At 38.8% G+C, this 14,327-nt stretch overlaps 1 protein-coding gene across 1 annotated transcript in view; it reads left to right on the forward strand.

Annotated features, from left to right (window-relative positions):
• Positions 1 to 14,327, forward strand: part of PDE11A (phosphodiesterase 11A) — a 393,899-nt gene that overhangs the window by 224,225 nt on the left and 155,347 nt on the right. The window contains exon 7 of the mRNA XM_012806178.2: positions 570 to 662. Within this exon, the coding sequence (XP_012661632.1) occupies positions 570 to 662 (93 nt within the window). The remainder of the gene's footprint in view (positions 1 to 569; positions 663 to 14,327) is intronic.

Raw genomic sequence — 14,327 nt, forward strand, 5'->3', positions numbered from 1 at the left:
AAGCTTCCATTCAGCCTAGGCTGAGAGATTAGCCTTGAACTAGCTTCCTTGCAGGCCATGCTAGTAGCCAACATGAAAACCCATGATTACTTTTCCTCTGGCTGAGAATAGCTTACAGCTTCTTTATTAATGGTTCTAATTCAACCCTTCTTACCCTTAAAACTTGCCTCTGGCTATATTCACTGGGTGTCTTTACCAAAATATTTTATAGCCTAGCTACTAAAAAAGGTTGCTTTTGGCTAAACTGAATGGAGTTAGCTACTAAAATCAGTCCACAACCTAAATACATTAAAAACACGTTTAAATAGACCATAAGCTTTTTTTTTTAAACATATGAAGTAGTTTCTCCACAATGACATTAATTACTTTTTCTCATGTGCCTTGTGAGCTATAAGGTTGTTGCATGACAATAGTAATTACGAATTTTAATGTGCCTATTTCCCCGAGGCCCACCTCTGTGTATAATAAAATTACATTTTCAGGCCACTCCCTGATGACTCCCTGCTTTCACGTTAGATTTTGCCAATGAGTTATTGCAATTTTTAATTAGTGAGCTTTCCTTTTCCTAGGCTTTTGTCATCTTTTGTGGCCTTGGCATCAACAACACAATTATGTATGATCAAGTGAAGAAGTCCTGGGCCAAGCAGTCTGTGGCTCTGGATGTAAGTACAGTATTCACGGTAGAATCATATGCTAGAAGCTCTAATTTTATGAGGGGAAATCTCTTCTTTTGGGGTTTAATTTCTTTTTTTTTTAGTTACCTATTCTTGGGTAAGTTACCTATTCTTCATTTTAGCATCCTGGATTCAAATTTGATGAAATCTTGAAAAATACAACGTTGTATGTTCTATGATTAGCTATAGATTTTAAATATTACGTTTCTTAAATAGTGTTAATCCAAAGGTAACTTGTCAGGGTTTAAAATGAATGGTGTGCTCAGATTTGCATGTGTATAGATATTCTGCAGATTTGCAGCTTTTCTGTCATAGGAGCAAACTTCACTGTGAGGATACGTGACCCAGATGGGGGAAGCTGCAGCTGTCGTTGTCGACCTGCATTCCCCTGTGCACACACACACCCTACTGAGACTCCAACCTGTTCCTGCACCACACTGAGGTCCACTAAGTTCTAAAAGCACAGTTCTCATCTACGTTGAATCTCAGATGCTTGTTTTAACCCAAGACCTTTTTTTCTCCAGCTTCTGCTCTGTAAATAGAGCCAAAGATTTTGTTTATATCTATGAAATATTTAGTAGGGCAGGTAAAATGTCAGTGCCAAGATAAACATCCATGGGATGGGATGGCATAATATATGTGCAATCTGCAAAATATTTTGTGTTCCAAGCCAGAAATTGGTAGAAAGAGAAGACCAAGGAGAAGTATAAGTAGGCAAATCAATGGTGCCTACAGTACTTTGATTTGATATTTAAAAGACATAAAATTATAGCTGTCTATGTAATACTTTTTCTTTTCTCCTGGCTAGACCATGACTTCTGGAAGCACAGAGACTTTTATCTTTTTCATAATATTTTCATTTTTTATTTTTAATTAAATCACAACTTTGTACACTGATGCATTTATGGGGTTCAGTGTACTCTTTTCCATAATCTAAGCACAGAGGAGGGATTTATTGGGTGGTTTTTGGAAGACAGAAGGAAAGGTAAAGAGGAAGGAAAGAGGAAGGTAAGGGATTTCTTTTTGTTCTCTTTCCAAAATAACCCTATTTATATATATATATATATATATGTGTGTGTGTGTGTGTATATATATATATATATATATATATATACCATCTTTACAGCAAGGTTTAAAAAAAGCTCTCTGTGGTTGAGTTAACCAATGAATGGACTGTGGACACGCAACCAGCTGATAAGAATCACTAGTAGAACATTAGGGTCTATATGCAAAGCTACTTTCCAATCCTGGCTCTCTCACCTGCCTCAGTTGTGATAATGAAATAAGATGATGCATGTGAATTTTAATAAGCAGCCAATAAAACTACAGCAAGCACAATAATCACTGTATTATTATTTACAGTAGTATATTTATTACTGAGACATTACTATGGATTGGGGAGAAAGAGCAAAGGACAGAAATGTAGAAAAGCAAATGTTGGTCACTCCTGCTTCACCATCATCAGGTTCTCATCTTTACAGAGTTGCTTCACTCACTGTTTTTCACTGCTTGAAGCTATAAAAAGAAGGCCACATCACATGCCAGTTCCATATAAATCCTACTTGATCATGTTGCAGTATAACTAGTACATAACACACACGTACAGAACATGTCACATATACCCACTCTTCACCCGCCTCCTAGTACATCTTCATCCTGTTGAGAAGGGGCTGGACTAACTGGAGTGAAGCATGAATGGCCGCTTACCCCCATGAGAAGGTTTAATATAAGGCACCACTCTCACTGGCATCACTTCCTAACTCCCTTCCTGCCCCAAAGGGCCACAGTACCATCACCTCGAGAGTGCTAATGTGCTCTATTATTTCCAGCACAGTGGCCTCAACCATGCATTGCTTATTTGGATTCATAGTGAACACCTGCGTGTCTGTGCAACTTTGATCCTTCTGTCCTTAGACACAAAAGTTACTACTGACTCTGCCAAATTTCCATCCCAACTCATAGCCTTTATCCATTCAAAAAGTTGACTTGTGTGTATTGACTTGTACGCTCCATGTGCTCTGTTTCTGTGCCAGAGTCTAAAGTGGCACCTCAGTCAGGATTCCGGTGTTGCTGTCTTGCTTTTATCCCTCCCACTCTAAGCCAGCCCTACCACAGCCGGTACCAAATTCTTGACTCAATGATCAGGGGGCATCCACCTCGCTCCCTGGCCTGGAAACCCATATGCAAGCAAATCTGGAAAGATTTCTTATTCCCAGAGCTTTGTGAAGACAAAAAAATGATTGGTTGAGAGCCACTAAACCCAAATCAAGGAATGAAATCTCCATATACTATAATGCACATTAATTTCTGATTGAGTATGTATTTTAAATGTATGTATTTATAAATATTATACATGAATAAAAATATTTGTATGAATATTTCTATTAACACATGTATTTATTTTTATGTGTTTATAACCAACCTAGTCCCATCAGGGATTTGAACTACTTTATAAGAATATCAATGATCCAGCAAAAAAAAAATTTTAAGTAAAATAATAACAACAGCAGAGACAAAAACAAAAAGAGAAAGCCAGGGGACAGAACCAAACACAGCTACCCTTCTGTCACTGCTGTATCTCCTGTCCGAGATGCCCGACTAGCCCTGCCCCTTCCTCCACTGCTGCTAAGGGAGGATTCCCCACTCGAGGGTGGCCTGGTTCTGCTTCCCTGTGTGTAGTCTCATTTTTGCTTTCTCTTTTCAGTTTTATTCTACTTGATCTTGTCCCAAGAAGAGCTATGTCTAAGTGCACCTCTCAGTTCTCATCTTATTGCAGTATATATTTTTTTTCAGATAGCAACTAGAGTGGAGGGAAATAATCCATCCTATAGCCCCCGTGACAATACCCACCCTAGAAGCCCTTTCCTTCTCCAGAAAGGGGGCACACATAATTCATGGCCCCCTGGAGAGTTAATGGGACTTTTGAGAGATAGCACAACACCATCCCCTCCTGTCTTTTAAAAATCCTATCTTCAAGGTATTTTTAATAAAAATACCTTCTTTCGTAGTGGGTCCTCTGGGAGTAAATATTCTCCAGATAAATTATCTAGAAAGACTAACACCCACAAATGGGGCTGAGTGCACTATCAGAAACACTCGGAGCTTGCTGAAAGTACACTTTCCCCCCAAAAGATATAGCTTTATATTTTCCCCCAAATAGCCACTGATTACCGCATAATACTTGCTGCTTTTCCTAGTCACTTGAAATGCCATCTTAAATTATATAAATTCATATATATATTCAAGTACATTTCTTTACAGGTTAGTCTGTTCCATTGATTTGCCTCTCTCTAACCAGAAATTTATTGTTTTAAATACACTTTTAATGTAGGTCTTGCACAAGGAGGCTGCTGACTTTATCCAAGCAAAAGGCAGAGCAGGGAGATGAAAGTGTTGATTTTAGCATTCGCCTGAGCAGTCCAGTTAGCATTAATACCGTTCAGTAGCTGTTGACCTTGGGCAAGCTGCTTAAACTTTTGATCTCAGTTTTTCATACATGAAAGGAGTATGATAAAAAGGGTGTTTCATAGTCAAGTAAAATAATGCAGGGAAAGTATTTGGAGGTAATATTCAATTATAGTTAGTGCTTAATGACAGCGAGCTGTTCTTACTAACCAGTGTACTTGCTGTCCTTAATCTTCACTGAATTCTGCCTGTTAAGTCCAAGATTGGCTGTAAGATTGTGTTGATTGAGAAGAACAAGGGGATTATACCTTTTGGCTGTTTTATCAGGAAAATCACTTCCTGCTTGAAGTTTGAGCTGAAAACAGATCCCCTATTCCCTAGTCCTTTGGAACATGCTGTGATAGTCACACCACTGAGCATTCAGCCTCTTTGTAAGTGCAGTGCGGCTGCCCAGGGCACTCCTGAGTGCTCAGTGATTCACCACACTTTTCTACAGAAAGGTCCCAGGTGTGGAAATACAACAGTTCCCATGTCAAAACCAGCCAAGCAGATCTTCCAAAGCTATAAGCCTCCCCCCAATATTGGCCATGCTAGACAGTCCCTTCCTTGTTGCTACATCCCAGCAACTTCAGTCCATTTTAGCCATAATCCCCAAGCGGTGAAAATAGAAATACAAACATATGAAACATTGTCTATCATTCTGGCTTTTCTTTTTCTTTCTTTCTTTCTTTCTTTTTTTTTTTTTTGAGACAGAATCTCCCTTTGTTGCCCTGGGTAGATTGCTATGGCATCATAGCTTTCAGCAACCTCAAACTGCCAGGCTCAAGTGATCCTCTTGCCTACCAAGGAACTGGAACTGTAGGTGCCCAGTACAATGCCCAGCTAGTTTTTCTATTTTTAGTAGAGACAGGGTCTCGCTCTTGCTCACGCTGGTCCCCAATTCCTGAGCTCAAGCAATCCACTCACCTCAGCCTCCCAGACTGCTAGGCTTGCAGGTATGAGCCACCATGCCCTGGTCTGGCCTTTAAAAATGAAATAACTAATATATTTTCTGGATTTTGTTTAACAATTGAATTATCAGCCCAATTATTTTGATGACTGCTTTCCTTAATTTCTCATAGTTCAGGTATACAATTCTACTGTTAAAATCTTTTCCTAAATATATAAAATTAGTACTCCAAAGCTCTTAGAGAGCAGAGATACTTCTAAAGCTGAATAATGGAACAAAGAGAGAGATTTACTATCATTTTTAATAGTTTTAATTTTATGACCCTGATTTCCATTCTACATGAGCAGCCAGGAGCTTCAGAAGGGCTATGCTAATGTCTCTTTTTACATTTTCTGAGAGTAAAGACCTTAGTTAAACGGGAGAAACTTTGCCTACAAGTCAGAACACAGAGAAAACACAACATGAACGTAGACGTGGACTATTATTTCCTCACTTTTTGAACATTGAGAATTGTCCTTTGGGGTGTCTTTCATAGTTATTACAAATGAGGCCTCGCCTAATACAGATGAGAAATTTCCCAGGAAATAATAAGTGTGTGTGTTAAGGGACGTGTCATACAATTTTATCATCAGAAGAGGGAAAGGAATGAGGGTCACACAGAGGGTGAGAAAAGGCGTGTGTGCTCCGCGTCAAGCCCCACTTGTTCTACCTCCCCAAAGCCTCGTCTGTCCAGTCCCTTCTTTCCCATTGCCACAGCAGCCATCCTACTTGAAGAGCTTCATTTCCTCTGGACTGGGCAACTGCGATAGCCTTCTACTTATTCCTCCTTAAACGCATTTTAGATTGCATCACTTACCCACTCAGAGACTTTAAATGACTCCCCCATTACCTATCAAAGTACAAATGTCCTGACCTTTGGGACCCCTGAAAATATCATACCGAACTACTTCCCTACCCCCGGCTCTCATTTCTCCTCTCAGTGTATCTTTGCTACTGACAAACTCAGCCACGTCATACTCTACAAATCAGCCACCTGCTTCTCTACCATCCTCTCCACTTTTGCCATCCTCTGTTCCAACAATGCCATCTCCACTGGAAATCGTCCCATCATTCCGAGCCAGATGTAAATGACATCTTCTCTGTAAACCTCTAATCCCGTGGTGATTTGTTCCCTCTCTTCACCCTACGTTAGAGTTAACTGGGAGCCTGTCATGTTTTCCTCTGCTTGAACATATGTGCCTTGAATTTTGCGATCAGGTTTTATCCATCTTTTATTCTTTTCAGTGTTTCATATTTATCTGGTTCTCAATAGAACTACATTGAATAAATGAATTCATGCTGCCACAAATAATTATTTTGGTCTGCCAGGGCCACCTTCTGAAAAGAAAGAGCTGGGCTGTGATGGAAGAGCTGGCTGTCACTCCTAGTGGCAGTCTTGTTGACCAGCCTGGCATGGCTTCCCCTCTGTATTCCCTTCCTCCTATATAAGTGATAGGTACATTTTCATTTTGGGGGCAGGTGCAGATGGGAGTGGAAACCTTTTTCTAACACCTGTCCCCTGAGGTGTTTCCTTAGATGAAGATTAAGAATCCACAAGGCTGAATAATATCCCATAAGATCCCATTTTAAGTACGTCCCATACCGTGTTTATCCATCAGTCCATCAGTGGATACTTGGGTTGCTTCCGTGGTCAGGGTGCTTTCAAGCCTGGTTATTTTTCATGAGTCTATTCAGTCCAGGGGAAAACTCATGTCTTCACCCATTGGATTTTATAAATATAGCTCTTCCTCAATGTAGCTCTCTCCTTTTTCTATCTACTCATCTTCCTTAGATTTTTTTAAGCGTAAATTAGTTACTAGTCTCTGCTCCCATACCACATTCTGGAGACATACATATTAGGTTCCCCAAGTGGTTCTGTGGAAGGAAGCTTCAAGCAGCCCCTAAGAAATCCTCCATGTAGGGCTCGCTCATGAACCGTTACCCTTCTCTTACAAAAAGAGGAGATGCAATGTGCACCTGAACTTGGAGAAGGCAGAACTAGTTTGGTGCTTCTTCTTTCCAAGTCCCACACTGACAGCCTAGATGGCTTAGCACCTACCTTTAGAATGCAGTGTCTGTTCTCATCGACAAACTTAGGAAAGGTTCCATTGAAACATCCTGTTATCCACCAAAATGGTTTTTCAGACCCAGTTACTGTTAGACAATGATCTGGTAATTGTCCAAATGACAAATGTCTGCCCTTGGAAGACCCTAACTGCCAACACACCAGCAGATAAGCAGTTGTTCCCATTCGTAAATTCTTTACTTAAAACATTTTAGATTAGGTAAATACTTCGTTCCCCCATTGTCTACAAATTAGAGCTCTCAAGATTCTCCACAATTGACATCAGTCTCTCACTTCTCACTTCTTACTTTCTATGAAATTTGTATTTAATTTGTAGGTCTCAAAAACATCTTGAAATTTCCACCCTGGGTCTTTCCTCCATTAGCTTAAAGTCCTTTCTAACAAACCTCAGATTTCACCTCTTTCATTAGTTTCCTCACCTACTCCCAACAGATGTGACTGCTCCTTAATTTTAATCATTTTTTACGAAAGGATTATTGTCACATAAGAACTCTGTTATGTTAGTTATTCTTTAAATATATTTTCCAAAGACTGATAAAACACAGTACTAATCATTTAGATGCTTGATAGGAATTTAAAGATTAGTCAGACAGTTTTCCAATGATTCTGGTATACTAAGTATATCCCATATGTAATATTTTTCTTACTCGTCCTTTTTAAAATGTGTTTAAGGTATAAGAGCAACAGATGATTAGTATAGAAAGTGTAAAAAGCATTTAAAAGAAATTAAAATCAATTGTAACTTACCACTTAGACCCAACCACATTATCATTCAGGTTGACAATTTTTCTTTCTTTCAGCCCTTTTAAAGAAATCTGTCTTTTGGTTTACATTATTACAAATACAAAAAAAAAATCTGTTATTATTTTTGTTCTTCTCCTGGACATGAGGTCTTTTTCCTCATGGCTTTAACATTTCCTTTTTAACCTTGTTTTCAGTCCCTGGCCTAGGAGGTGCCTAAATGTGTTTCACTTTGTGTTTCTTCTGTTTGGAGTACACTGAATTTCCATCTAAAGACTAATAACTTCTGTTGATTTCAAAAAATATTTGGTTAATATCTTGTCAAATATTTATTTTTTCCCATTCTCTCTCTCTTTCTGGGACCAAATACATATATGTTGAATCATACGACTGGCCCACAGGTCTCTTTCATCTCTTTTTCCTTCATCCTTCAGTTGGGGTATTTTCTATTGAACTTAGAGTCTTATAGAGTTCCCTAACCCTCCTTTCCTCTGTGCACTCTTCTCTAAAGCCCACACAGTTCTGATATTGTACTGTATTATGTTGTAGTAATATTTTTTAGTTCTAGAATTATTTTTTAGTTTTAGAAATTTTGACTTGGCTCTTTTATAAGGTTTCATTTCTCCTTAGAAACTTCCCACTATTATTATGTCCACTTCCCTTCTAAAGTTTTAGCATGTAGTTTTCTTTAATTGTTATTTTATTTTTATGTATTTATCTTTTATTGCTTCAGGTTCACTGAGGCTACAAAGAATTAGGTTACTCTCTTTGCACCTATTAGGCAAAGTTCCTCTTATAATTGTGTCCTGCCCCCAAGAGGTATGCCATTAACTGTCTCCCTCCTTCATCTCCTCTCCATAACTGCCCCCCCACTGCCTCCCCTCTCCCTGCTCCCTCATTCCCCCACCCCCCACCTTGAATTTATTTGAGTTTTTCTCTTATGTGTGTATATATTAGATCATCTACTGGCTTCATATTAGAATTGTGTACCTTGGATTCTTGCTTCTCCATTCTTGTGATACTTTACCAAGAAGAATGTATTCCACCTCTATCCAAGTTAATACAAAAGATGTGAAGTCTCCACCTCTTTTATTGGCTGAATAGTATTCCATGATATACCACAGCTTGTTAATCCATTCCTGGGTTGGTGGGCATTTAGGTTGTTTCTACATTTTGGCAATTGTAAATTGAGCTGCGATAAATAGTCTAGTACATATGTCCTTATGATAAATTTTTCCTTCTAATAGTTATTTTAGATGCCTGATCATTAATTCCAGCATCCAGGCCATATGTGAGTCTGCCTCTAATGACTATTTCTGCTCTTGATTACAGGCCACAAGTTTTAGTTTCTTTTCATATATTCATAAATATTTATTGCACACTAAACATCTTGTTTAGGACAAAAGTATATAATAGCCTTATTAGATGTATCTGAGCTAAATAATTTTTTTGTCATATTCTATTTCTTATAGAGAGGATAGGTAACGTTTTATGTCGATGAGCTTGAATGAGAAGCTGATCATACAAATTTAACCATCTGGAGGGCTTAGCTAGGGATAGGGTGGAACTTTATTAGTTTAAATTTGTTCCTGGTTTCAAAAACAATTATGGAGATCTCCCTTTGTCCTTCAACCCAATCTCAACTACCCAGGCTACACTGAGTACCTGGTCATAATCAGGATTTGAGCTGGGAGGTGATTGAATTGCAACTTGAGTTCATTTCAGTTTACTGTGGTATCAATTCTGGCATGGCTTCAAACTGTACGTGCAAGAATGTAAGATTTCTGTTTGCCAGCTCTGCACTAATCGTCACTTTTCAGTGGTTCTCCTGATAGTAGGTTCATCCCTCCTCCTTATAACCAGTTGGTCCTAGGTCTGGAAGCAATCATTGCTCTTTATTCATCCAGAAGAGATTTTTCTGACTGGAATTTAGTCAGAAGACTAAATTTGTCCACCACTCACTCTCTGACAGCTTTAACTGTCAACTTTTTCTCTTTTTTCTTGTTATGAAGTCAGTGGCCATCTTTTGAGATCTTCACCTATCTGTAGGTGGAAACTTCTGGCCAATTCTTTTTATTTTTCCATTGCTGATATGACTTATCAGCTTTAACTTTGGGGGGCAATTTCATGATATTTTGCCAGAAAGGAAGTGGAACATATTTTTAACCTGTCATCATCAATCTCTTTCCTTGAATTGTTAATATTTCTTGTTTTGTACATTTTTATTTGATATTATTTGCAAACACAGGATCACAGTGTAAACTGGGTTTTTTAATAGATTCAAAATTGTTCTTTTGGGTTTTTTGATTGATTTTACCTTGGAATGGACTTAGTTTGAAATTAATGTAGTCATCTGTGTTTTCTCTTTTACTTTTCCTTATTTTTAGAACATATTCAGTCAATGAATATTTCCTAATTTTAAGTATTGTCTTGGGTACTGGAGACAAAATTGATCTCTGCCTTAAAGAGCTTATGATATGGAGCAAGATCAAAAACAAAATTATGCAAATAAATTGTGATAAATTGAATGAGGGAAAAAGATAGGATGCTGTAGACTATCTGAGCGGAGACGTAACCTCTGCGGACATTTTAGGAAATCCTCTCCAAGGATATAAATTTAAACTGAAAATCTCCCACTCATCTTTTAATTTTTATTATTTCTGGTGTTTTGTTTTAATCTTTTTTAAACTACAAACATATGAATTTAATTTTTGATCTAATCTCAGACGCTTTTGTTTTTAATAAGAAATTTGGTTTTGTTCTTTCTGAGCTTTTACTTTTTTTTTGGAGATTTTTTTTGGCCAGGTTTGAAGCTGCCACCTCTGGTATATGGGGCTGGTGTCCTACTCCTTTGAGCCTCAGGCACTGCCCAGAGATTTTACTGTCTTATACTTTGCCTTTTCTGAGTTTTACTACATAAACTATAGTTTGCTTAACTTTTTTTTAGCTCCTCAAGCGAAGTAAAAACTATTTATCCTTACTTCTTCTTACAAAAGCATTCTTTAGTTAGTATTTCTCTAGTTAAAGACAAAAATGAACCATTATCTTTTAACTTCCTACTATATAAAATAAAAAAAAACATGGAGGGGCGGCGACTGTAGCTCAGTGAGTAGGACTGGCCCCTTCTACCAAGGGTAGAGGGTTCAAACCCGGCCCTGGCCAAACTACAACAACAAAAAAATAGTCGGGCATTGGGGCGGGTGCCTGTAATCCCATCTACTTGGGAGGCCGAGGCAAGAGAATTCCCTAAGCCCAAGAGCTGGATGGAGGTTGCTGTGACCTGTGACACCACAGCACTCTACCGAGGGTGACAAAATGAGACTCTGTCTCAAAAAAAAAAACCATGGAAACCCTTACCCTGTAGTTTCCTGATTTTTGTTCATATTTTGTCTATGCATTGTTTTTAATTACATGATTGTTAACAGATTTTTTAAAATTTACACAATACTTTTTAATGAAACATTATATTCTTCAGTATTAATATACCTGTATTTATAACATCAATTTTGATAAAATCTTTTTGCTTTAGTAATCTAATCTTGCTGATCAAAAGACTCCAAAACTTATTTAGCTTAAAACAACAATTGTGTTATTCTTTAATAGAAATATATCTTGATACAGTACCAACCCAGGAAGTTCCCTCATGCTCCTTCCTAAGGACACCCACCACCACCTCCGGAGACAACCACTGTTCTGATTTTTCCACCATAGATAAATTTTATCTGTTCTAACATTTTATATAAATTAAATTATGCAGCATACATGCCTATATGCTCTGTTGTGTAAGGCTTCTTTCAGCCACGGTGATGCCAGCCCATTTCTTGTCTTTTTTTTTTTCTATTAATCTGTTGATCCTGAGCTCTTGCATTTAAAAAAAAAATTTTTTTATTAACTCCAATGTAAACTTAAATTCTGCTATTATAATTCGGGTTCCCTTGAAATTCTTTCACATTAGTCAACTCATCTCCATTGTTGTCTATGTACATTCTTTCACATTCTTTCACATTAGTCAACTCATCTCCATTGTTGTCTATGTACATTCACTGAATAAATATTAGCTGAGCTCCTGCTTTTTGGTAGACACTGTTCTAGGATTCAGTACTGAAGAAACAAATAGTATTCATATCCTCATGAACCTTATAGCCTAGTAGGAAAAGACAAGTGGTAGATAAGTAAACAAATAAACTAGCGAGAGAAATTTATCCTAATGTGTCACAAAGAAAATGAAGCCCATGTTTTAATAAAGAGGAACTAAAAATAGGAACGCCCTGTGGTCACACTCAGGAGAGGCTGCCCTGAGGCTGCCTGCGGAGCTTGGTTATCTCCTTCTGCTCTTTGTTTGCTTGTTATATTAATTTTATCCAAACCTATTTGCCTTTCTGGTCCAGTTTCCATGATGCTCTTTCTTCCTGTATCTTAGGAAGGCACCTGTATCTTATGAAGGCATAAAGATTTCTAAAAGATAATGGCCCTTGCATGAAATAGTCATCACTTGTACATTCTGTCTGGGTTTTCAGGATGCTTTTCCCTTTCCCCTGGACTGCAGTGTTCGCTAAACTGTCAAGGCTTTGTGATTGTCCTTGAGCTCTCTCATGATCCACTTATGTCCCATTACATCCCTTTGATTAGATATTGAAAAGGAGGCAAACTGATGTGCTTGGTTTCTAGCCTGATTCTTAGTACCCAGCACATAAGCACAGTGTGGTTCTGCTGGAATGGTGTCTATTCCCCTAATCGGGTCACAGTGGATTCTGAATCTCTTATGTATGGGATGTGGCTATATGTCCAGATTACCCTAATGCTGGCACAGCACGCAGTAGACATGTAAGAAATATGTACTGAATGAATCAAGGATACTAACATGCAAGTAAAGACACAGTTAAAGGACCACAAGAATCTCGGTCCTCAGCATACATTGCTACTGAGGTTTTGTACGATGTACAGCCAAATGACTAAAAACGCAGGTTTTAAAATGAGACTATGAGAATTTTTGTTTTGCTTTCTAGCTGTGCATCTCTGAAAAACTCACTTCTTCGGGCTTCTTTGTTCTTGCTTGCCAAACCTGTGGGATTGTTTTGAAGATAAAACAAAATAATGCTGGTAAAATCTTTAGCGCTGTGCTCGTAAAATGTCAATAATAGTACTGACTTATAATATCCCTCACACCCCCACCATGATGCAGTGCACAGTTTGACTTTGCCCCTTAATGTGAAAGCTAGTACTTCAAAAGCAGCTGCCATTCAGGGCGGCACCTGTGGCTCAAAGGAGTAGGGCGCCGGCCCCATATACCAGAGGTGGTGGCTTCAAACGTGGCCCCAGCCAAAAACTGAAAAAAAACAAAAACCAAAAAAAACCCAGCTGCGATTCAGTAGAAGGTGCCCTGGTTAATTTTCTGGTTGATACAGATCCTGGGTCTCTGAGTGAGAGTCCAGGCAGCCGAGAGAGGAGCAGGGCTCTCCTCGGACTAGTATAGGAACAACACTTTCCATCTTCTTTCAGGCCAGGGGGGTGCTTTATTTCAGGGGGTGAAGTATGGTTAACTGAAAGTATTTTTTTCTTGGTCCAGCTGCAGCTGCCTTATAATTGGTAAAAATTCTTCTCAGATTCTACTAGTGGGTTAACAATTGTAGATGGTTTCTGGATTTTCATTTAGTTATTTTGTGGCAAGCAGGAGAACCTACGTATTCAATCAGCCAGATATCATTTTTTTATTTTTTTTTTGAGACAGAGCCTCAAGCTGTCACCCTGGGTAGAGTGCTGTGGCATCACGGCTCACAGCAACCTCCAACTCCTGGGCTCAAGTGATTCTCCTGCCTCAGCTTCCCAAGTAGCTGAGACCACAGGCACCCACCACAATGCTTGGCTATTCTTTGGTGGCAGCCGTCACTGTTGTTTGGTGGGCCCAGGCTGGATTCAAACCCGCCAGCTCAGGTGTATGTGGCTGGCGCCTTAGCCACTTGAGCCATAGGCGCCAAACCCAGATATCATTTTTAAAATAAATTTTATATTTTAACTTTTTATTTTTCCCTCCCTCCCGCTCTCCCTCCTTTTTTTTCTTCCTTCCTTTCTTCCTTTCTTTTGTGAGACAGAGTCTCACTCTGTTGCCCTAGGCTAGAGTACTCTAGCACCATAGCTCACAGCAACTTTAAATTCCTAGGCTCAAGTGATCCTCCTACCTCAGCCTCCCGAGTAGCTCATACTACAAGCACCCACCACCACCAAGAATAGTTTTTCTTTTTTTAGTGGAGATGAGGTCTAACTCTTGCTCAGATGGGTTTTGAACCCCTGAGCTCAATCAATCCACCTACTTCAGCCTCCAATGCTAGGATTGTAGGCCTGAGCCACCAGGCCTAACAAACTTTATATTTTAGAATAGCTTAGATTGACAGAAAAATTGGGAAGATGGTATGGAAAGTTCCCATATACCCTCCCC

This window comes from Otolemur garnettii, unplaced genomic scaffold (genome assembly GCF_000181295.1).
Source record: "Otolemur garnettii isolate 467f Iridium unplaced genomic scaffold, OtoGar3 scaffold00048, whole genome shotgun sequence".
NCBI classification, from domain to species: domain Eukaryota; kingdom Metazoa; phylum Chordata; class Mammalia; order Primates; family Galagidae; genus Otolemur; species Otolemur garnettii.